Here is a 24,674-nt window from a genome sequence, read left to right on the forward strand (position 1 = left end):
GAGGCGCTCACAAATATCTGTACACGCCTCTATTGTCTAATTTGTCTAACGCCTTGGCGTTGGAGTGCATGTCCAGATATTTTTGAGCACCTTGGCCGCTTCGATATATCTGATGGCGACTGTACAAACACTAAAATAAATGAAAACTATTTTTTTTCTACCAGCGTCGAAGACAACACAGCGACGTTCACGGCGTTGTGTCGCGGCGGCGAGCTGACGCGCGTTGACGCGTCGCGACGCGCGTCATTGGACGCGCCGCCGCCTGTCGTCATCTCAGAGGCTGATTTTAGGGAGAAAGGTAAGTCCTGTAGTTGAATGCGTTATGGTAATTCATTATACAACACTTTAGTGACCTTTAATGGATTCTTTATGCAACACTTGAGTGAACTATAATGATTATTCGTCATATCTCAGAGACTGATTTTTGGGAGAAGGGTCAGTCATGTCGCTTAAAGCTTTCTCTAAAGATTCTCGACTTAACTGTACTAAATTTATTTCATGAATTCATTGTACAGTCAAGGTCAAAGATATGTTTACACTTTTCTGTCAAGTCGTGTCCAATGCGCGCAGCGACATAGACGCATTGATGATCAATTAATTTAATTAATTGCGAAATTAGCGCGGCTCGGCCGCAGCTAGCGAAGTGACGCGCTGAGTGCCTCCGGACAGAGTGCACCCATTGTGAACGAGCTCCTCGGCTTTCTGCAACAGAAGCTGCTGCTGGAAGGAGTGATGGACACGGTGTCTGCTGTCCAGATCTGTTCGTCGAGTTTTTCCGTCGAAGATATCTGTGCAGCAAAGAAGGTGCTGCACGAGTCCCTCGGGATCGCCGGCACTTATGTACCTCACCGGAGAGGAGATGAAACCGGGAAAAAGACCCTCGAGAACATCATAAACATTCTAAGGGAGAATGAAGACCGGATTCCGGAGTTTGCGACGACGGGTGCCTCCAGCCTGCCGTCCTATATTCCGGATCATGTCGACGTCAGCTGCTTGTTGAAGGAAATCGTGGCCCTAAAAACAAGTCTAGCAGATGTCATTTCGAAGTTTGATGCGGCCCAGGTCACTATAACCGAGTTACGCAACGAAGTCATCAGTTTGCGAAACAGTGCCCTTACTCGGTCGGCGGCGTCGAATTTCAAGTGCGATGACCGGCAAGCCACGAGCGCCGAGTCGGTCAGTTTGCGAGTTGCTGACACTGTAAAATGTGTCGCATCAGCTGTGTTGCCGCCCGCGACCTCCCGCGCGCGCGCCCTCCCCCCGCCTCCTCCAAATCACGTCATCGTGTTTACGCGGATGTCGTCGCCGGTCCGAAAGTCGCATCGAACCGGGTTAGTGTACCTGTAAAGGGTACTGAAGAGCGAGCGGCTCCCAAGGAGAAGCTGCCTGTGGCCAGTGTGGATGAGGAGGATTTCACACTGGTATCAAGAAAGAAGAAGGCGCGCACGGCGCCTCGTAAGACTCAGTGTGGTACCGCCGAACCGGCTAATTCTGGCTTGCGGATTGCTACACCGAGTAAGTCGCTGTACGTATCGCGCTTGCATTACACCGCCAGAAGACCGGCTACACGCTGAGGGTGTTCCAGCTTCGATTGCGCCACTACGTGCACTTCAACTCTTTTCATGCACATCACTATGCGCGTCCCTTTCGCACTTACATACTTGTTAGAACGTGACAGGCATGGTGACAAGGGATAAAAACGCGTCCGTGCTAAGCCGCCTGATTTGAATTACTAGTCTGCAAACTGATATTATAGAATCAGGTATCGGGGCGAGCTATAAAGCTTCCTCTATAGGAATTACAGAATAGTTTGATTTCCAGATTGATTTGAGGAAAAACAAGCTTAGCGTTCAACAAGTTCTGTATCGGAGAGGCCAATTGGAACGGTCGTAGTGTTTCCTCTTAAGACCCTTGCAAGCGGTATTAATAAGTGGTATTGCTTAGTGAGGTAGTGGCAGGTCGAGTGATGTTGCTAATGCTTGTATAGTATACCTACCTACAGTGTTACGTTACGGGTACGACTGTTAGCTGTTCGACAAAGTGATAATAGGTTAGATGACAATTTTTTATTTATTTGTATCAATCGACCAGGTCTGTTTTTAGTATCAAATGTCTATATGGGACCCATTGCATTAAAGCAATACAAAAGTCAGAACTGATAGTCAAAGTCCCACAGTTGTTCATCACTCAAATGTAAGGAATCGAATGGTATCCTTACTTATTTCCTTTTTGGATGTTAAAAAAAAAATTTTTTTGAAACATTTAGGTCCTATATTTTAGTATTATTTCCATATATTATTTTAATATCCATATTATTGTGATAAATTGTTCATTTGCTATCTATTTTACAAGATTTTGTTATAAAATTCAACATGTGTCATCATCCCTATTAGGAAACTTATACAGTACCGGCAAATAATATATCACCTCCATGTTTTTACGGTAGACGTTTTATTTATTTATACTTTGTTGCACATAAAATAATTAGTACAAATGGTGGACTTAATGCCTTAGGGCATTCTCTACCAGACAACCACTGGGCCAAAAAGAGACGTTTGTTGGTTTGGTGGTGGTTGGTGGTTTATATTTGTGATTTTCACGTTACTACTTTAGGAAGTCTAGTATAGTAGTAGTCCTTTGTGCGGGCGATGAAAAAATTAGTCTCATGTAATGGTTTTTTCATAGAGGTTTTTTTTATAATTTCATAGTCTCTACATTTTTTTAATAAAGCTTTTTTAGTAGGTAATATGCTGAGTCTCCTATTGTAATTAACAGTATTTCATTGCAGTGTTCATTATATCTTATAACTTTAAACGAGCAATTCTTGTATATTTATTTATATATATATTTCGGGGATCTCGGAAACGGCTCTAACGATTTCGATGAAATTTGCTATATGGAGATTTTAGGGGGCGAAAAATCGATCTAGCTAGGTCTTATGTATGTATGTATAAACGCTTTATTGTACAAAACACAAAACACAAATTTATGACACAGGATAGGCAGTACAAAGGCGAACTTATCCCTTTAAGGGATTTCTTCCAGTTGACCTTTGAGGAGATGAGAATTGATGAAGAACGGTAGACAAATATAGCACTCAGTACAATAGACTAGAGGAAAGTCAATAAAATTATAAAAGAGGGCAAAAATAAATAATATAAGGTAAAAATTAGAAGTAACAATATAACAAATATATAGAATACCCCTACGTTAAATATAATAAAATCTCTGGGAAAAAGTGCATATTTGAGTTTTTATATGTTTTCCGAGCAGAGCTCGGTCTCCCAGATATTATTTGTATAAAATGACTAGTAAAATATGCAATCTACAAACTAACCTATATTGTTTACTCTATAGGTACATGCTCATACAAAAAAAACACAAAGGTGATATACACGAGCAAAAAATTAAACTGTAGGCTCTACTCTTCAAACTAACCAATATTTGTTCACTTAACTTTTCGATGCTCAAAACGGTTCCCGATATATTGGTTCCAGGAACTCGTATGGAGCAATCGATAAAACCATTGCCATTCGAATTTCAACCAAACTATAACTAAAATAAGGTTGATATTTGCTTATCGCTCTCAATAGGCGTAGTACTGCTAACCGAGTGACCGAGTGACGCCCAAAATAATGGGAATTAAAAGCGACTCTAAACTTAGTAGTTAGAGTTTATTTTAGCTTGTGGTTTACAAGCGGGCGTGTTTAAGAAACCCAGCGCCACGCTAAGTGGGCGTGATTCGTTAATAAAAAAAATGTTTGAGAGGATAATGGGCAACCGCTTCTGCATTCAATTATAGTTCACATTTTCACCTCTGGATATAAGATATAAGGTTGTTGTACCTTTTATTCTGGATAAGTGAAAAAGTTTTTTTTTTATAATACGGAATTGGTTTAAAATGTATCTGATCCGACGTTTTAATTTTTTTATAGAGCATAGCTAAGTAATATGGTTAACACGAAGGCCGCCTTTTAAGTCTTGTCGTTCACATATCTCTCACAATTATAGAAAAAAAACTACCATCGTATTAAATACAATGTGAATTAAGTATTTAAAAACAATTAAACGAATCATGATTGACCGAACCGTTTTAGTATAGCGTCGAGTTAAAGTTGACAAGTCAATTGTGAAAATGGAGATTTCATAGGAAAATTTCCGTGCGATAATTTTCTATAACTTTAAATGTGGTTTAACGCGACTTCAGTGCTTTAAAATGCACTTAACAATATGCGGAATCTTTTCGTTTTTAATGTTAAATACACTTGGTTTTTGCTTTACTGAAAAAAGAAAGAATTATCTGTGTATTTTATATTATTGGGTCAATTTTCTTCGTTGTTGTTTCGTTGCAAATTCAATGAAAAAATATTTTATTCGTTATATTTTGATGGCCCACTTTGTGATCCTCTTCCTGGGGATACGTATGATGCTTGCAAGTATAAAAATTTTGCCCTTCTTCACAGGTTTTTCATAACACATTTTAAGTTAAACATTATGTTCTTTCGCTTATAATAATGTCTGTTGTGACAGACGACAGACAACCCTACGTGTCAAAAGTATGCTTTTGACGGGCTTTCAATAACTAATATTACAATCACCTAATGTTAGTACACTGTAATAGCCATACTATTTTATTAACATCCAAGCAAAACTGTGTTGACATTGACTAGATAAAATGTTTACCCGTTACGTTGTTAAGTCTGGAATAATACTATATGATATAAATGGCTAATATCTAGCTCGGTGTTGAAAATATATAAAATCAATAGGTATTACTGTTTCGTCCAGTATTATTGCAGTTTACCCCACAACAGCTATCGTGACCCATTTTTATCGTAAGTATGATTTAAAGAACAAAATAACTGAGAATTATGGGAATTGACAGAAACACTGTTACCATAATTGCCAAAAATGCTCACTACAAGCGCTGCGATCGTTTCGGCTTCCCCCACCACCCGCTTTGCACGGAGCCAATAGTGTATAACGCTGGTAATTGGAATTTTAACGCGATTGCTCTATTCTCAGTGATAGACTGGGTGAAGGGCGTCCGAACACCGCGAAAAACCAGGAAAACATTGAGGCTGTACGGCAGCTCATCGTCGAAGATCGCTATGTGATATAGATACCGAAAGATAGAAGCTTCTATACGCATTTCAGGGACAACCATTTAAAAAATCTTACAAGAAGAGCTAGGTGTAAAAAACAAAACTCTCGCCGGACACCACATTTGCTTACTGCCGACCGAAAAACGGCTCGCACTAGATGGTGCCGCAAAACTCTACAGCAATTCGATCGAGGAGATACAAAACTCGTTTATGACATTGTGAGTGGTGATGAATCTTGGATTTATGCTTATGATCCAGATTCCAAACAGTAATCCACCGTCTGAGTGTTATTAAACGAGCCGAAACCGACCAAACAAGTCATACGCTCAAGTAGTACTTAAAAAAATAGTCGCCTCGTTTGTCGCCAAAAGTGGACACGTTGCCACCATCGTGTTAGAAGATCACAAAACAGTTAACCCTGACTAGTATATTACAGTTTGCTTACTAGAAGCTATAAGTGAATTCTAAAAAATCAACCGAAAACAATATATGTTATAGAGTAGTCTAAAATAACGGACACGTATTTTTTTTAGCTGCCCAAACTCAACCTGTTAGGAGAAAATGGCCTTAAAATACTGAAAATTGACCAAACCTAATTTCTGAGAAGAGACATGTTCAAAAAAATTGATAATTAATTACTGGTTTCGTTATATGTTGGAGAACATGAATAAAGAATGGGGACGTGTTTTGTCATTTCACCACAAATTAATTTTTTATATAAAAATATATTTATTTATTATATAATATATAATAAATAAATATATTGTGGTATATATATTATATATTTTTTTTTTTATATAAAAAATGGGCAGCTAAAAAAAAATACGTGGCCGTTATTTTAGACTACTCAATAACATATATCAAAATAAATCAAATCGGAGTCGGACAGTTGGGTACCCTTCCTTGTGAGCCATGACAATGCAAGCTCACACTCCCCCCGGCAAACAATTGCGTTTTTACTAGATCAAAACGTCGAAATTCTCGACCACCCGCCGTACAGCCCTGACTTGAGCCCTAATGATTTCTTAATTTCCCTAAAATTAAGCAATGTCTTCGTGGTTAATGGTACCGAAAGCAAGAAGAGGCGGTTGACGTATACAAAACGGCCATTTTGAAGCCCCAACTTCGGAGTGGAATAAGTGGTTTCAAAACTGAATCAACCAAATGAAAAAGTGTATTAAATATCACAGCAAGTTCTTAAAAAAACAATAAATAGTACTTGAGGTTTAAATTGTCTTTAGATTTTACAAACGACACAACTTAAAAGGCACCCCTCGTAGCATACATACAACTACATATATCTAAGAGCTCGACTAAATGAACAAAGCCTCTCATTAGACGACGCTAAAGTGATTTTAAAATATATTATTTTTATGGTCAGCCGGCGATATCCCATGTAAGTACGCTTCTCGCCGGTACAACAGTATTTCCCCATAAAGGAATACATTTTCTCCTACGGCTTTGGAGTACAAACAGCAACACTCCTAACTGTACATCGGTGGACCTTATTACAAAAGGCATAAGGTCCACCGATGTACAGTTAACAGTGTGGACGGTGGTACGACGATATGTTAACACATGATATAACAACGGAAATTGCCCGAGAACTGCTTGCTTTCTAAAGGCTTTATATAGTCCTTGAATCAAAGGTATTAGATTATAGAATTACCTAATTTATTTTGTTTTAAAATGTAACGAGATAAAATAAAAGCGACTTACAAATTTTTTGAACTAATTAAGTATTAGTGGGACGCTCCGTGGGACGCTAGAGGTCATATGAACCGTCTGGTCCTATAACAACGTAACGTCTTTACAACAGCAAAGAGAAGGTACCATCGCCCACACTGTTAATGTTAACTGGAAGGTCGTAAACCTTATTACATAAGGCATAAGGTCCACCGATGGACAGTTAAGGGTGTTGCTGTTGTTGTCGAGGTAATTAAAATACGAAAACATCGAAATTTCAACCTAAATAATAAACGTAATGAACGCGATTAAGTCCCGTTTCTGTTTTAAAATTATTATTTTATTTGTCTGAATACTTTTCATCGTTACTGTATCTGATGTATCTAACGAGAATTACTATATTATTAAACTAATACCCCCTTTAATGAATAAGGGTATTAGTTGGCGGGTTTACATTGGAGCGTCGTCGTTCTATCCGCTACTAATGATGCCACCTGTACAAAAAAACATAGTCTGTTCCATGGTAGGGAATATTAATATGATTTTATGAATTAGAAGTAATAGATATCTCATCTTATCATATGTTTAAAGCTGATTAAATTCATATATCATTACAGTCGCCATCAGATATATCGGGGCTACCGAGGTGCTCATAAATATCTGAGCACGCACTCTAGCGCCTTGACAATAGAGGCGTGTTCAGATGTTTCGGAGCACCTTGGACGCTTCGATGTATTTGATGGCGTAGATGATTCATATTAATGAAATAAAAATACCTGTTGGCTATCGAAGCTATACGAAATTCTATAAATATATTTGAAAGAGATGCCTATTTTAATATTACTAACTAGCGACCCGCCCCGGCTTCGCACGGGTCACCCTTAACAAATTATACACCTAAACCTTCCTCAAGAACTTAGTTACTAGGGGGACTTAGTTTTATAAGATGTATAGATATGGGTCCTTATGGGTCAGTAATAAAGGCGTATTTGTTTCAGTGCGGGATCAGCGTGTGGGCATCCTGAAGCCGCAAGGGTCGCTGGAGCGGGCGCGGGAAGAGCGCGCCATGGCGACCGTCGGTGACCAGGTACCTATTATTAACGGTATACCGTTTAACGCCATTTTCACAAAGTTAATTCGGGAAACTATCAAGTTTCAGGTTATTTGTACTTAGAATCAAGAGGACGATCGATTTAACCCGTGGATCGCCCTAATATCACACGTGTGATATTCACTATATACTAACTCAATTTGGGTCGTAGCGATACAGTACCTATCAGACGTGTGTTACTACAGATCAATATGGGTCAAATTGCTTTGTATAAATTTGTTGTTCTATGGTGATCGTTCGATAGGTTAAAAAGGAATAAGTGTCCGAAATATGGGGCCTTCTGCTTCTTAGGAAGTGTCACGTCACTACCGACTAACCCAGGAGGCTGTCAAATCCTTTCTGTAATTTAAATATTTATAGTAAAAAAGCGCTGGTGGCCTAGCGGTAAGAGCGTGCGACTTTCAATCCGGAGGTCGCGGGTTCAAACCCCGGCTCGTACCAATGAGTTTTTCGGAACTTATGTGCGACATATCATTTGATATTTGTCAGTCGCTTTTCGGTGAAGGAAAACATCGTGAGGAAACCGGACTAATCCCAATAATGCCTAGTTTCCCCTTTGGGTTGGAAGGTCAGATGGCAGTCGCTTTCGTAAAAACTAGTGCCTACGTCAAATCATGGGATTAGTTGTCAAGTGGACCCCAGGCTCCCATGAGCCGTGGCAAAAATGCCGGGATAACGCGAAGAAGAAGAAATATTTATAGTATCGCTATCAGACGTATTTGCTTATCAAAAATAGTTTAAACTTTGCTTAAAAATATCGTCTAGGTACTCACAAACTGCCATTTGTGTTTTTTTTTGTGTTAGGAATTAGAAGACGCCGCCGCCAAAGAATGCGCCGATGATAAGCGGGACGGCCGACGGGCGCGCGTCAACATCGCTATGGCGGCGATCCTTCGCAAGCAGGAGGAGTCTTGCAAGCAAGTGGGTGCTTTTTCTATTAATCTTCACGCGTTGAATGATGACATTTCCTGCAAGTCGTGACAAGTGGGTGACAATGCAATATGATGGTACCTACCATCGAGCTGATCTGACGATGGGCACAGGAGGTGGCCATAGGAACTCTGTGATAAAACAACCCAACATAATTTTGTCTGGATTTGGTTTGGGTTTGTCTTGATGTGTATTAGTTGCGTGTTGAGATAAAAGTACAGGCAGCGGTAAAAGCTTGTATCAAAAATGTTTTATTGTCAAAAAAACTTATTTCCGTTACTTCTGTCCACACAGGTGAAGTTTAAGACTCCCCCTCCCGTCGCGGAGGAGACAGACCCAGACGCCAATAAAGACGCCGCCGTCGACACCTCTCTCTTAGAGCGCCCCAAAACCATGCAACCCAAGCCCCAAAAGTCTCTAGCCCAAATTCCCGTAGGCAGAAAAACTGGCGGTATTCTCGCCCTGAAAGACAAGTCTGGTTACCCCCATCTAGTTGATATACCCCCTGAGCCCAAGCCCAAAGAGAAACAACTTGAAAAAGATCCGAAAGTCATCCAACCCCCTACCCAGAAGAATCAAGGCAAGTGGAACCAGTTTGAACAGCGAGCTGGACAGAGAAATTACGGATTGCAAAGCGCCGGCATCAGCTACAACCCTCAATATAGTCCGCAAGCTAATATTAGACTGCCTGTAGTTAACCCGAAAGAGATAGATGTTCGATCCGCGGCGCTGCAGAAACAAAACGCGCGCGCTGACTCAAGAGACAAAGGATACATGAGCAACGATAAAAGGCAGTTCCTTAACGATCTACCTCCTCGCTTCGCCAACCAACGCTGGGCTCAAGAAGAAGAAAATAAGTTTAGGGATGACGATTTCAGAGTCCAAAATGTCCCATTAGACGCGAGCCTTTTCAATCAGCCTCCAAATTGGCTCGGTATGCCGCCGCCTTTGCTCCCATCCCAACTAGCTTCCATTCAACCTCCTCTTATGTCCCAAATGGGGCAGATGCCCAGTCAAAGACCGGGACAGATGGGACAGATGTCCCACCCGAATCAAATGCAGTATCCACCACCTATGTCTAATCTAATTCCTAATTTTTGGAAGTCTGATTATCCACAGACTTCTAATGCGAATCTAACGCAATTCTACCCGAGCACATTCGGGCAGCTCACTCAAATACCTCAGACACGTAAGCCAGATCAGAACTTCATCAGACCTACTGCTATAGGTCAAATGCCTAGACACATTTCGCCTCCAGGCTACAGCATGCCCGGTCTAGGTTTCTTTGACCAGTACAATCCAATCCAGCAAGCAAGGAACTACCTAGATGAAGGGTCGTTGCAAAGTAACAGAAGTTTCTTAGAAGAAAAAACTTATCAGCCATTGGATATGGGGAGGCATGGGCCGCTGGATCTGAGTGGCCCCCTACCTGGGTACGAGAGACGCATGGAGGACAGGTTGCAGGAGGTCCAGGAGACGCCGAGCTCTCTGGACTTGGCCATGCCAACGGAGGAACCTGTCGCAGTGGTAAGTTAAGCTTTCTCAACTTTATTACAGTCGCCATCAGATCAGATACATCGGAGCGGACGAGGTGCTCAAAAATATCTGTGCACGCCTTGACAATAGAGGCGTCACCTTGGCCTCTCCGCGATATATCTGATAGCGACTGTACAATGATTCGTTGATTCGGGATTTTAGAGGGCAAAATTTAGCGACAGGTAACTTAAGGAAACTTAATCATATTCGGTAATAAAAAGCCGGAATATTTCTTACGCTTTTAATAAGGTACCTGCACCAAATAAAGGGACATCATCATTTGAATTTTTCTTATGTTTTAATATTAACTTGTAAATTTGTCTGCAATATTCAAACCCTTATGAAGTTTTGAAAGTGAGCAAGCTTAAGAACCGGGGTATCGCAAGAACCTCAGAATAAAATTTTGCTCCAGTATCAAAACTGCAAAATTTACCGAACACAAACAGAATTTCACGGGGCATTTAGTAATTTTTTAATGGCACGACCGAATAATGCTATTATCTTTACTTTGTGCATTATTCTACCTTGTTAATAATCATAGTCACTAGTACGTACAAGACTTACAACTCTTACAAGCATAATCGGTTGGGCGACGTGATTTAAATATTAACACATTTACCGCTGAGCTACGGTCGTAGCCGGTAACATGGGTTTCCCGGTATGTAGCGGAAATGCTTCGTTTAGGAAAAACGTGTCGTGATTAGCGCTGAATGGGTCAAGTAACTGTTCGTGTTGAGAGGAAAGGGTACGAAGGCTTCTCCAAAAATAGGTTGCGTCCCAAACGGGTTACTTCGAAACTATTAAAAGGAACATAACAATATTTCATTGCATGTTTGAGTAAAGCACTGTACATGCTTCGGCGTGAAAAGGGCATGCCAGCCTAATATCCCTATCCGGTCTATACCTATTCGGCCGGCAAGCCCTTCTTTTCCGGCCTCTGCAGTAATGTATTTAATTATTATCTGAATGCGTTTTGAAAATATTTTTAGTAAAAAAATTTAGAGTTCTCTGAAAAGGTCTCACGTCTCTACCCCCGTCCTGCCCACCATACTCAGTTTAAGCCATTGAAATTTAAACCAATTTATTTGGAAAATAGAGTTGATTGTCCTTTGGTTCACGTTTTAAGTAAAAAAAAAAAAGAATTTTCTGTGTAACCTTTGTCATTTAGACGGTTTGTTATGAATCCAATTCTTTTGGGTTATTTACAGTCGGCAGTGAATGTAACACAATGTAATGTAACTCTCGCGTTTTGTACACATATTTTGTGATTATAACTTACCGATATTTAGTGGTTATAATATCAGTAATAAATGTGTTTTTGAGCATGTCAGAACCCTTCCTTATAACTTTTGTTTAACTTAGCCCACAAAATATTGTCTTCGGTTACCGCGATAGTTACTCACGAAATAAACCACAACAACAGGCCCATATTAGGGCAAACTGAAAGTGTTTAGAATAGAAAAAGCTGAAGTAATTAGGACGTTACTCTTTATTTTAATGCGTGCTTTATCTCTTTCTGACCACGCGTACAAATTTTCATTAGGATAGGATTACCCTGAAGCGCACACAGCTCATTCTTCCAATGCCTTTTTTGTATGGCAATTTTAGGTCCTCGGAGGTTGTGTATGAAATTCATGAGGTACCCATCGGGATTCAAGCTTTTTCGACACAAAATAATTTAAGCAAGATTTTTTTAACAGTGTCATATGAATACTGAGGGATATCAAAAACTACTGATATACAATTTTTTGCCAGTATTTTTTATTAACCGCACAACTGTGCGATGTAAACTTTTGACGTCCCTCTTGAATGACATGCTTCTCTATGATCATCCGTTGAATAACTACAAAAGCGATTAAATGTGTAATTTAAAAAATAAACAAACGTACAAGAACTAAACTATAACTGAAGCCTACTGTAACTCTGTTGTTGGCTGAGCCCACAATGAAAATCGTTATAAATAGTAATACGAAAAAATTCTTAGGTCGAAATTGGAATAACGCTCGACGTACAATTTCCAAATTGCCATCAATCCTGAAACACAGATAATGACCAAATTGCATATACCCCAAAAAATGTATAAAGAGGTATATTTTTATAAATAATATGCCTCTTTTTGTTTTGTTATATGATCTCTAAGTAGCCTTTTCTAAGAACTTTCAGAGTTGCCGAATATAATAACTATTGAAACTATTTTATATAATCCGTTTCAATAGTTTTATTTCATTAGCCCACAAACCAAGTAACGTGTTATGTTGGACAGGGCCGCGATTCCCCCGCGGAGGATCCCGGCACCTACTCGCTGTTCAGCGGAGCACCCGGGGCGGTGTCTTGGGGCAACGTCACGCAGAACCAGCCGGTAAGTGAGCCCTAATACTTATACATACCCATGTTAAGTGAAAACCCGGTTTCCCAGTTTAAACGCGTTTTCACTAGTCAAAACTATTTATTGCAAAGTGCCTTGGTGAAAACTAGTTTTAACTAGAATTTTTCAGTCTATGTCTGGTACTAGATTTCGTTGCTTAAAATAGTCAAACAAAAAAAATGTTATATATAAAACTTCGGCTCGCTCTATATATATCTATTAAATTTGTAATTTTGTAATGGTTTTTATTTTTCATGTAACTAGAGTATGTTATTAAACATTTATTTCATCATCCCCATTATAATTATAAAATTACTTTATACATATTTGTATTTTGTTTTTGTATTGCAGGGCAGCGGTAGTCCGAACGTTTAGAACGTTCGAGGTTTAGTGTTATAATAAATAAAACAAACATACATTCATTGTTCATTGGTTTTATATTACAATTCATGTTTTTATTTTTATACTAGTTTTTTTTTCTCCCCACCTTATACCTCTCGCGTCGTATGATAGTCCCTATGACAGTTCATTTTTATATGGAGTAGCTGTCACATATAAGTGATATAAGTAATAAATTTACGGTAAAAACATATAATTGTTTTTTTTTTAAATTAAGCCCTACCAAAAGAGACCTAAAATAACTGTCATAGGAACCAACACATTCCGACATAGAAGAATAGAATGTAGAATTAGATGTATTGGTATTTTTTAGTTTATAGTTTTTCTTTATGTAGTTAGCAGCATTTTTTACGCACTTATATTTCATATAACAGCGTATATTTTTTATATAACCATAAATTATAAAAGATATTCAAAACTAAATGCTTAAAGACATTTAGAATAAATTACATTTCAAATGCTGCAACAGTAATGAAAAAAAAACAATATGTACACTTCGCGCACAAAATTCAGGAGGCTGATGAAAGTGGCGAAGCAAGAGGTTGTGTACACTCAGCAAGTGACGCACATTTCACTTCAATAAGTAGACTAACTCATCACTCAACTGTACTCTGGCAAAAACATTTTGTCAGTAGAAAAGGCGCGAAATTCAAATTATGTATGGAAGACCCTTCGCGCCTACATTATTCAAATTTGGCGTCCCTTTCCTACTGACGGAACTAGCCTGCCAAACTAAGTAGACAAATAGTTCCTGTGGCAGGTAGCGGTAGGTAAGTAGTACTTTGGTAAGTAGTTTCATTATTTAAACCTCCTAAAACCCGGTGTCCTTTTAATAGGACTAGGTACTTCGTTTGGAAAGATAGGAACAATATACTACCTAATAGGATTCTGAGGCTCAGTTGTTTAGTAAAACTAAAATTTAACCCATTCAGGGCCAAGAACCCGACTGTCGGGTACACTGTTCGTAGCGACTACGCGCTCCATACGGCAAAGACATGGCTACGCGCTACGAGCGTAACCTGTAGCACTTAGTGGCAATGAAGGTTTAAATTTATATCCCAGATAGTAAAGAGACAGTTCAATCGTTCCAATTTGTCCAAGCGATCTGACATTTTAATACATAAGCAAGATAATTGGGCCTGTGGTTGTTGTTTCAACAGTGTTGTTAGTAATGAGTGCCGAGGAGGGTTGAACTCACCTTCCTTCTGACAATTGAAGGGTTAAGGGATCTCTTCCAGTGAGCCTTCGAGTTGATGTGTACATATTTCTGGCGCAGGGCTCCCCCGACTGGATGACCCCGCCCTATGAGCCCTGGCAGCCGTTCTCCCTCCACCTCCCTTGTAAGTGAACCTCGGAGTGTTTTCACGTTGTCCGATCCGATATCGGATAGTGTTAGACCAAGAAAAGTCTGCAACGATTTTGATAGCATACGTAGTGCAAGTGTTATTTTATACGTCATAATTTCATAGACAATCAAAATCGTTGCAGACTTTCTTGGTCTAACTCTAGTAGTAAACTGTAGGTATACCATATGTGCTTCTCTGTGTTTATTTATTCATTTAAGAAATATCTATTGTTAAAAACAACGTTAAAACAAAAAGGCGGACTTAACTTGCTACAGAGCACTCTTCAATATCTTTTTTCGTGGGGGCCATCCGACATCCGATATCGGATTGCCACTTCCGATAATTTCAGCCATGTCGTAGCCTATCAGCTGTCGGACCGATAATTTTTATAACTTTTATCAGATATATCGGAGCGGCCAAGGTGCTCACAAATATGTGGACACGCCTCTATTATCATGACGTTAAAGTACTGGTTCAGATATTTTTGAGCTCCCGTTTGTAACTTAGTTAAAAGGGCCGTGTATAGAGTGAGCACTACTTATTAAGCTTACCTACGTATTATCTAAAGCTAGTCCCATTTCTGTCCAGTGCCCGTGGACACCCCATCCTCGCCGCCCTCCACACGGAGCGCCCGGGCAGGAATAGTCTCCATAACTGCAGTGAAGCCTCCGCACCCTTATTTTCGACCATTCTGAACGTGAGTAGGTACAGTACACAACCATCATACCTATTGTGACACCATGACTCGGATCAATCAAGCAGTCATTTATTTATTGATAAAATATAGACCCCTTATTCATAAAACTTTACGGGCATGATTTAGTTAAATTTTGTTTTATCCCCTTCTTCCAAATACATAAGTCAAAATGATAGATAAAGACAAACGATTATTAGCTAATTTAGGTTTGTAGCGCGTTTATGAATAAGGGGGACAGTATACACCGTGTTTTTTATTGAATTCCGTTAACTTCGGGGTATGGTTAAGTACGTTTAAGAGAACTAAATGGCATAGTTAATTTTCAAAAAAAAAAGTATTTGCTTTTTTTAAAAACAATAATTAAGTTTAAAAAGTAATTAAATGTAGCATATAGCGTTGTTGTAACACGGGCATTACATTTAACTCAACCAAACAATTGAAATCTGTGACATATCAATGGCATTTCGAACATCGATCGACCGAGATTGTACTTAAGTTTAGTAGCAAATGTATGAACTCATTCTAAACACTAATCAATATGTAAACCGGCCCGAAGGCAAGTGTACACGCTTGTAGAGGCCTTATAGGAAAAAAATAAATTATTGATTATCTCCGTAATGGAGTTAATTAGAATATCGGTACCGTGTCTTTGGGAAAGTTACTTGATTTAAGCTACGGAATGCACCCTTGAAATTAACGGAAATAAAAAAAACACGATGTATTACCTACTACACACGTGCTTTCGCCCGTCCGTATTGTCCTTTCGTTTGTCCTTATGTGTCATTTTGACTTAGTATTTGTAAGAAAGGATAAAACATAATATAACTAAATCAGGCCCGTAAAGTTTTATGAATTATGAAAAGGGGGGTCTTCTTTAGGAGGATCTAATACCAGGTCCTCAATCTCTCCAGATCAGAAGGTTGCGTGTTCATATCACGTCGGGGTCACCAATGTGGGAGTGCTGTGAGGTGATGGCAGGAACATTAAATAACGATCGTGTTGTGTTGCATAGGTATAATGTTTACTAGTTACATATAATTCTCTTATCCTATACACGTGTAGTTTCCCGGCTTTTCTCTGTGTGTCAAGTGTCAACATGACAGCTTAGTGTTGCCACATATATATAGTTCGTTTTTTTAGCATTAGAAATAAGTTAAACAATCTTGATGTATCTTTTTATTGAAAAACACGCTTTAAAAATAAGTCACGGCCAATATGTAACAATAATGAATCTAATACGATCATTTATATTCTTCTGCTTTTATAAGTAATAGTTACTGATTTTTAAAAGCGTTTTTCAATTAAAAGACATGTCAATAACGAACTATAGCGATGAGCACGCACACCGCAGCGGCGTGCGGGAGATCTAATGCGGAGCCCGCCATCATGCCAATTACGAAATGCATAATTAGAAGCGAAATTCAGTGTAAAAAGCTAGACAAAGCTAATTGTTGTCGACTGATACGGGATAAGTCGGATTAAGCTAATCCCCATTTAGACGGATCAAGAACTTGCATGCAATATTCGATAAATTTGCTAACTACAGAGTACAATGAATTCAGTCGATCGACCAAGAGGTCTCGCAATGTTACGAAAATCGCATGCAATTTCTGAATCCGTTTAATTGGGGCTTAACTCTGTAAGGTGCAGGGCAATTTCGACTGCGGGGAAAACTTATGGCATTTATTTATATTTCATGGCATTTGCAATGACAAAGTGTTGTTATTGTCAAATTTCTATGAAAATATGACGTCTATTAATGAGTTTGAAACGGAGTGTACATTGTAATGCAGTAGGGTAATGGGTTTACGAGGTTCGAACAGCCGGATTTTTCGAATGTTTTTAATTGAATTTATATATATTTCGTCCATTCAGGTAACCGAGTATGGATTGCAAGCCGCTGCTCCGAATGCATCTCGACAACACTACGTCCTGTCTTTGACTGTCTATCCATTGTATATGTCTTTTAATTCCTTATTAAGGAAAATCCAACTGAAATCAAAATTATTGTGAATCTTTGTGTGTGATAAAACCTGGTTGTATCGATGTGTTGGAACACTTGGTATTATAATTGACATTATTAACCCTTTTCCGGGCCGTACCAATCTACAAGGTTTTCCCAAAAAATCTAAATATATTCCAACCAGCGACGACAACAGCAAAATCTTAACAAATTTAACACCTAAACCTTCTTCAATAATCACTCCATTGATAGGTGAAAACCGCATGAAAATCCGTTCAGTAGTTTTGGGATTAATCGCGAACATACATACACACAAACAGACAGACGCGGCGGGAAACTTTGTTTTATAAAGTGTAGTTTTAATCCAGCTTTGATGATTCGTTTGAATCCATTTCACATTTCCCGAAACTAGAATCTAATTCGAACCTTAAATCGGATTACTAAGGTTGAAATTTTATTGGTGCGTATGTAGTCGATAAATCGTACTACGCCTGCGGGCTCAGCACGGTTCCATTTTTATCGACTATCACTATGCGCGTCCCTTTCGCACTTACATACTTGTTAGAACGTGACAGGCATGGTGACAAGGGATAAAAACGCGACCGTGCTAAGCCGCCTGGAAAAGGATTTAATGTTTTAATATAATATATAATACTATATCTGTTCTTAAGTCTATTCAAAAATATATATCTTAGTCAAAATAAGCAAGATGGAGTAAGAGGAACAGCAGGGGAAAATGGTACTTTTATTTTTTACAATGTTTTAGACTAGGCAAAATAAACTGTCCCTATTAAACTAATATGATTTTATGAAACAAATAATTTTATATGACAAGCATTAAAGGGCTAAATTGACAAAGTCGGATCTCTATCCGTTTGAACTTTACATAATATAACAAAAATATACAATAATATTGATTAAACATAAATATTTGCTTGTATAACAATGCTAACTATATTATTTTATTCTAACTCTAATTTGTTACCCTGTCTTGTTATTCCACTTCTGTTATACTCTGTTCTGTTCTGGGTACTTCTAGCGAATGAGTCGTGCACCGTACTTGCAAGATACAGGGCTATATCCGCGAAAATCGAAGTTCGCAAATTGCGGGTGTTTTTCTCTGTCACTCTTATTACGCCTTCATCGGAGTAAAAGAGAATATCCCCGCAATTTGCGAATTTCGGTTTTCGCGGTAGCCCCTCAGGCTCAGCCTATTTTGGTCACTGACGTGTAGTGAAACTGATATTGTACAACTTGTTTTGTGAAATAAATCATTTTGTATTTGTAATAGCTGTCAATAGAGTAAGGCAGCGGTCGGCAACAGGCGGCCCGCGGGAACCTCTCACTTGCGGCCCGCGAGCCTGCCATCTGATAAAGTCATAAATATTAACAAAGTGCGGCCCGCGTCAATTTCGTTAACTACTATGTGGCCCTTGGCTGCTAAAAGGTTGCCGACCGCTGGAGTAAGGTATACAAACTAATTCAACCGATTAATTATGATTACCTTATACCAATATATTTATTATATTGTATTTTACATAAACAACTGTAAGGTACCTGCACCAAAGAAGGCCCATCGTTATTTTTATTATTTTTCTTATGTTTAATATGAACTTGCAGTTTTGTCTATGGTACTACGGAACATGGACGCAAAATTTGAACCCATCATACTAATAAATGTATGAAAATTTGAAAATGTATGAAAGCTTAAAAGCCGGGCCTTCTTTAGCGCAAGCAGTACCGTCTTTACCAGGACCCCCATCTTCGGGGGGCCCCGAAGGACAGACAGTAACAGTATATTTGATTACCCATAATAAATTGAAGATCATAGTAGAAAAATGTTAGTTTAATTCACTTTCTCTGCTTTTCAATAGGGCCCCAAATTCTTATGTGCCTAAAGGCCCCAGCATAGTTTAGAACGGCCCTGAGCGCAGGTACTTTATATTCCATGTTCGGTTAAATACTAAATACCTACATTATGTAAAATGACACAAAATTGACAACATGACAAGCCGCATGTTAAATTAGCAAATATGCATTTTTGTAAATAAGAATGGTATACTTAGACTTTGACGTACGACGTCAAGTTAAGTCAGTATTTATAGTGCCAAACAAATTAGTGGATTAAATATTAATTATCCATCTTGCCCTACTCTCCCCTAAAATCGAAGTTAACGATAAACATAATGTTCGCTATCTATGAGTATGATACATATAGGTATGTACAAAATGAAAGTATTATTTTTTATTTTCAATGTAAGCAAATGTTCGATGTATTTTTATGGTGAATGTTTCAAAGTAAATAAAATCATTTTCGTTAACTCTTGTTTTTTTTGTATATCTCAAAAATTAACGACCGATGAAGGAAAAAAAATTAGTTACAACTGTTAAATCCTAAATATATCAGTTCTAGTCGGACCAAGCTAACCCTGCATGGAATTGGCAATGACAAAGTGTGGCCATGTCATCATTAATGTCAGATTTCTTTGTAAAAGTGACGTTTATAATGACACTCACTTTGGGGTTATCCGCAGATGGTCTAGAACGCAAGAAGACTAGTGTGTTGTTTTGCCTAAATCGCAATTAGTCTACATCGCAAACGGTCTAGAACGCAAAATGCCCGAATTATTTTTTCCGTTTTATCTTAACTTTATAGCGATGTCGACAGAGCCCCGCTTCCGCGGGGCTCCTATTCTTTGCTGTTTGGCCTTCGGCCATTTGAAAATACCTAACGAACCTAACCTACCTGTGTAAAATGTGGTGATATAAAAAGTGGGCATTTTGCGTTCTAGACCGTTTGCGATGTAGACTAATTGCGATTTAGGCAAAACAACACACTAGTCATTTTGCGTTCTAGACCATCTGCGGATAACCCTCACTTTGTTCTGTTCAAATTGGTGCAAAATTAGCTTAGTCGAACTCTAAAAATTTAAGACATGTGGTGCCAAGAAGCGTTCCGGGTCTAAATGGCCACAGTAGAGACCTTTTAAAAGAAATCTACACATCGTTGGTTCAGTCTGTGTTAACCTATTGTTTGCCTGTTTGGGGTGGCGCTGCTAAGACTCGCTTTATAGACGTAGAGAGAGCCCAGCGTAGTCTTCTCAAAATTATGTACTTTAAGAGGATGTGGTTCTCAACTGATAAACTATATCAAATGTGTAAGTTGCTTACTGTTAGAAAACTATATATACTAACCTCTGTTCTAAGAAAGGGGTCATCCATTAATTACGTCACACGTATTTCAAGGTTTTTTGACCCCTCCCCCCTCCTTGTCACACTTGGTCACATTTGGCAAACCCCTCCCCCTGGTGTGACGTCACATTTTTTCTACGAAATCGGCAAATCGAATTAAGTATTATTTATTTTTAACCAAAATATTATTTAAATTTTAATAAGTTTATAACCTAAAGCTGATTATGAAAGAAAATTAAACTAATAAAAACGATGATCGTTCCAAAAACTTGTTATTTAACTGTACAGCGAATAAAATAATTTTAATAAATTTTCGGTTCCTGATGAAGTTAAAGTGACGTCACAAGTTTGTGACTCCCCCCTCCCCCTTGTCACAACATGTCACATTTCCTTGACCCCCTCCCTCCCCCTAAACGTGTGATGTAATTAATGGATGACCCCAAAGCATAAAACCACAACTTTTGATCGCAATCTCTTGACAAGACGGAGGAAAGATATTGCCATGCACCTACCTAAAACCAACACCACTTTTGCTAATAGGCAATATAATAAACGTTCTTCGCACCTATACAATATATTCAACAAAGCACTAGATATATACCCAAAGCTACAATACGATGTAAAAAATAAGGTAGTAAATTGGTTAGTAGATAAAAATTACGATCAGGTGGAAGACTTGCTAGGTTATGTAGCCTAGCCAAGCCGCACAAGTACACACACTCACACACATACACACACACACACACATACACACACACACATACACACACACATACACACACACACACACACACACACACATAATAATTAAGTATATGTGACGTTCCACGGGAAAAGGTACCTTATGAGGGTTTCTAGTTTCGGAGATATTAAATGTTTTGTAAAGAGGTGAAAAAATGCTCATTTTTTTTTTATTATGTGATCTGAAACCTTAATGCGTAAGGTTTGTTTACCTGTTTTTATTTTTGTTATAAGTTAGTTATAAGCCTAGTAATGTCGTCTCAGAGTTTAGTAGAAAAGGTACCTTATGGAAAAAAGATTGAAAATTCCCAAAAAAACTAGTCAATACGGGAAAAGAAGTATGGTAGAGAACTGTATTAGCATTCTGCAAAACTAATTTGATAATTTCAGTTCTGGTTGGGGCGCCTCGCAAATATTATAACCGTACATAGACCGACATCACAAATCCAAGTAGACTGCTATTATACCAAAGTTACTCTCGTCAAGTCTTTCTTAACTAGAATAATCTTCATTTGGTTTGGTCGCATGCAGTAAATCAGCCATTGGTTTGCTGAAAAATGCCAATACCCGACGCATTACCTTATGGAATATCTGAGGTCATTGAACCTCAATGCCGCTTATCTTCAATAGCAACCGAAATATATTATTGATAAGAAATAGACGATTTATACCATCTTAACCCCAAAATATTATTAGTTTATCCTAACTGTTCCATCATCATCATGCCTCATCATGTAACTTGACCACAAGGTACCTTTTCATTACATACAAATTATTGGTCTTTTTTAAGATTATTATGACGAAGAACTAATTAAATTGGGGGCAGTTTAATGTAAATTAATATTTTCTATTCATAAAAGATAAACTATAATATGATTGATATTTTGTAGTGATGTATTATTAGATTTATTTCCATAAGGTACCTTTTCGTAAATGTATGGAGCAAATACTGTTATTGTTATGTAAGTTTAAAGTGGCATAAGGGGTTAAATATAGTATTTAGTTGGGGTTTTAGGATTTATTTCATTTGAATGACAGAATTTCTTTCATATGTGCTCAGAAAAATTGATTGTGTGTCTCATTAAAAGTAAAAATATTCAATTTTGTGATTTTATATGAAAAAGTCAGAAAATACATTTTCACCTCTAAATCGGTATTGTTTTTTGCTTAAACTGTCTGTCAGTGTCGTTTTCTAATAGATAAAATTAAAATCTTGAGAGCTCATTGCAATCAATCATGAAAATGAAATAAAACTTTATTTTCAAGAGATTGGTTAGTATACACATAAATCAGTCGATATCAAAAGTTTCTATTTGCATTACAGAACAAGTCGCAATATTTTTTTAATCTCAGATATATAAGGCATTATTATTTGTAGTCAACTATGTAACTTACTTCAGGAACATAGTTTTCTAGGCGGCTAAACTTAAAACTTCTCTATCGTAAAGTTGCTCATTTCACAACATTATTTTCAAAAAATCATATCTCTGTAACTACGCAACCTAGAAGGTTGATCTTTTGTGTTATCGATAGCTTATTTATTGTAGATTACTGGGGTATGCATAACTCCATACCCGCCATAAGGTACCTTTGACCGTGGGACGTCACATATGATAGTATAATACTAAATAAATTGTAAATTAGATATGGAAGTGCGGTGCCTCCCAGCACAGGTTATTTTGTAAATAACTTACAGGGAGACACCAGCCATTGGTAAAAATATGTAATGGTTTTTAAGGAAATAAAGAATTTTGTATTTTTTGTAGAATTTTTTTGAACTCTATTGGGATCGTTTCAATTTGGTAGCACGAGGTAGGTACTTACAGTAAGAGCGGTTTCCCACTATTATGGTCCGTAGTAGCCGTAGAACTATTTCTATGGTAAGTTACGCACTAGATCCGATCTCCGTCATCCGATTTCTTTCCGTCATTCAACGTGCGGTGCGTAACTTACCATAGAAATAGTTCTACGGCTACTACGGACAATATTTTCACGGGTTCGGATCGGACGTAGTGCGAAACCGCTCTAAAGAATCATTGAGTTATTATTACTATTGAGAAGCCATACCAAACAATCGGCGCGATTCGCGAAATGAATTAGAGATTAACTAGATACGATATAGTAAAGATATGTGACGTCCCACGGGTAAAGGTACCTTATGGCGGTTGGCGCTTACGCTATTATTAACGTCGCTCCAATATTATTGCGGCGCTATGCGACGTAAGCGCCAGCCACCATAACGCACCTTTTGTCGTGGAACGTCACATAACTTTACTATTTCGCATCATATCTAGGGAATCTCTAATTCATTTCCCGAATCGCGGCGCCAGCCGCCATAAGGTACCTTTTGCCGTGGAACGTCACATATATTTACTATTTCATATCTAGTGCATATCTAATTCATTTCCCGAATCGAGCCGAATGAAATTGTCGCAATCGCAGCGTGTACCCCGCGACCAAAACGTCGTAAGCGCCGCGCGCGTAACACTCATGGCGCTTACGCGTTTAGGCCGCGAGAGCGAGACTCACGCTCCGCTTCTATGGTCAAAACAACATCAACTCATGGGGCAAAATCTTCGAGCAACACGGAAGGGAGGCGGCATTCGCACTATTTCCCCTCTGCCGAGGTACAAGATTAGCGCGTCAATCTAATCTAGCGCGGGTAATAAAACTAGTTGCACTTGGATTTTTCACTAGACCGAGTCCAGACGCGCGCGTGAACACTGCTGCACAAAAATGCCTGTTTGCTCGGTTTTTTGTTATAAAAAAGAGGTCGGGGACATCAAATTTACAAAAAGAAAGTGTTACATTTCACATGTAATATTTTTTTTACATATCATACGTTTAATTACATTCAAACACAATTATTATATTTTAGTCTCATGTAATTGTTGGATTTATCGATTTTGCTCGCTCAGTACAAATTGCGGATCGGTCGAGCGACAAATCCGACTTCTCATCTCTCAGAATACTTCAACGAAAATGTGTTAGTGTGCGTGTTGTGACACTTGTCACTCGTCCGTACACAAAAAGAGATCGAGGTTTGCAAGATTTGCCTTTGACGTGTGTCATTTTCTATGTATTTGTGTCGTCATTACAGATTGGATTTTGTATGTAAGTGTGTGAGAAGTGCGACTGTGTGCACCTTCCCCCGCGAAAAATGGCAGAAAGATTTGTACGGTGAGATATCGCTTGGGCCCCTCCCTTCCGATGTGTTGGAAGCCGGTGTTGCTCGAGGGGCAAAATACTGGTTCTCTGTGCCGGTTCTATACGAAGTAATAATAGTTCAATGTGAAGAATTGAATTCGTTTTTCTATCGCTTCGAATACGGCTGTTATGCTTGCTGCGCCACAGTTGTCCAGTCTAACCATAGACCTAGTATTACATAGATGAGCTATACGCGTGCCTCCGTGAGGGACAAAACATGCGCAAAGCGACAAAATTAAAAACACGTTTTAACATTCCTGACAACATACCAAAAACAATCTACGTAATTCGGTCGGGTTATTTGTTGCCCACCATAAACCATACTAAATTTTTGGTGGGGAACAAACAAAAAGTGAGACTGTGACAAGGACAAGCAATAATACCGCTTTCTCTGCT

At 38.6% G+C, this 24,674-nt stretch overlaps 1 protein-coding gene across 3 annotated transcripts in view; it reads left to right on the forward strand.

The window, feature by feature from the left end:
• The window catches only part of LOC134804345 (nonsense-mediated mRNA decay factor SMG7-like), a 41,688-nt gene extending 24,492 nt beyond the window's left edge, over nucleotides 1-17,196 (forward strand). Inside the window, exons 13-20 of one of the 3 annotated variants that reach the window (XM_063777352.1) lie at nucleotides 165-298; nucleotides 7,790-7,878; nucleotides 8,707-8,823; nucleotides 9,127-10,359; nucleotides 12,632-12,727; nucleotides 14,409-14,472; nucleotides 15,067-15,183; nucleotides 17,051-17,196. In XM_063777352.1, coding sequence (XP_063633422.1) covers nucleotides 165-298; nucleotides 7,790-7,878; nucleotides 8,707-8,823; nucleotides 9,127-10,359; nucleotides 12,632-12,727; nucleotides 14,409-14,472; nucleotides 15,067-15,173 — 1,840 coding nt within the window. In that variant the 3' untranslated portion in view covers nucleotides 15,174-15,183; nucleotides 17,051-17,196. Of the gene's footprint in view, nucleotides 1-164; nucleotides 299-7,789; nucleotides 7,879-8,706; nucleotides 8,824-9,126; nucleotides 10,360-12,631; nucleotides 12,728-13,084; nucleotides 13,197-14,408; nucleotides 14,473-15,066; nucleotides 15,184-17,050 lie in introns of those variants that run through there. The other 2 variants (XM_063777353.1, XM_063777354.1) reach the window with 2 other exon arrangements.
• The last annotated feature ends 7,478 nt before the right edge of the window (nucleotides 17,197-24,674 follow it).

This window comes from Cydia splendana, chromosome Z (genome assembly GCF_910591565.1).
Source record: "Cydia splendana chromosome Z, ilCydSple1.2, whole genome shotgun sequence".
NCBI classification, from domain to species: Eukaryota; Metazoa; Arthropoda; class Insecta; order Lepidoptera; family Tortricidae; genus Cydia; species Cydia splendana.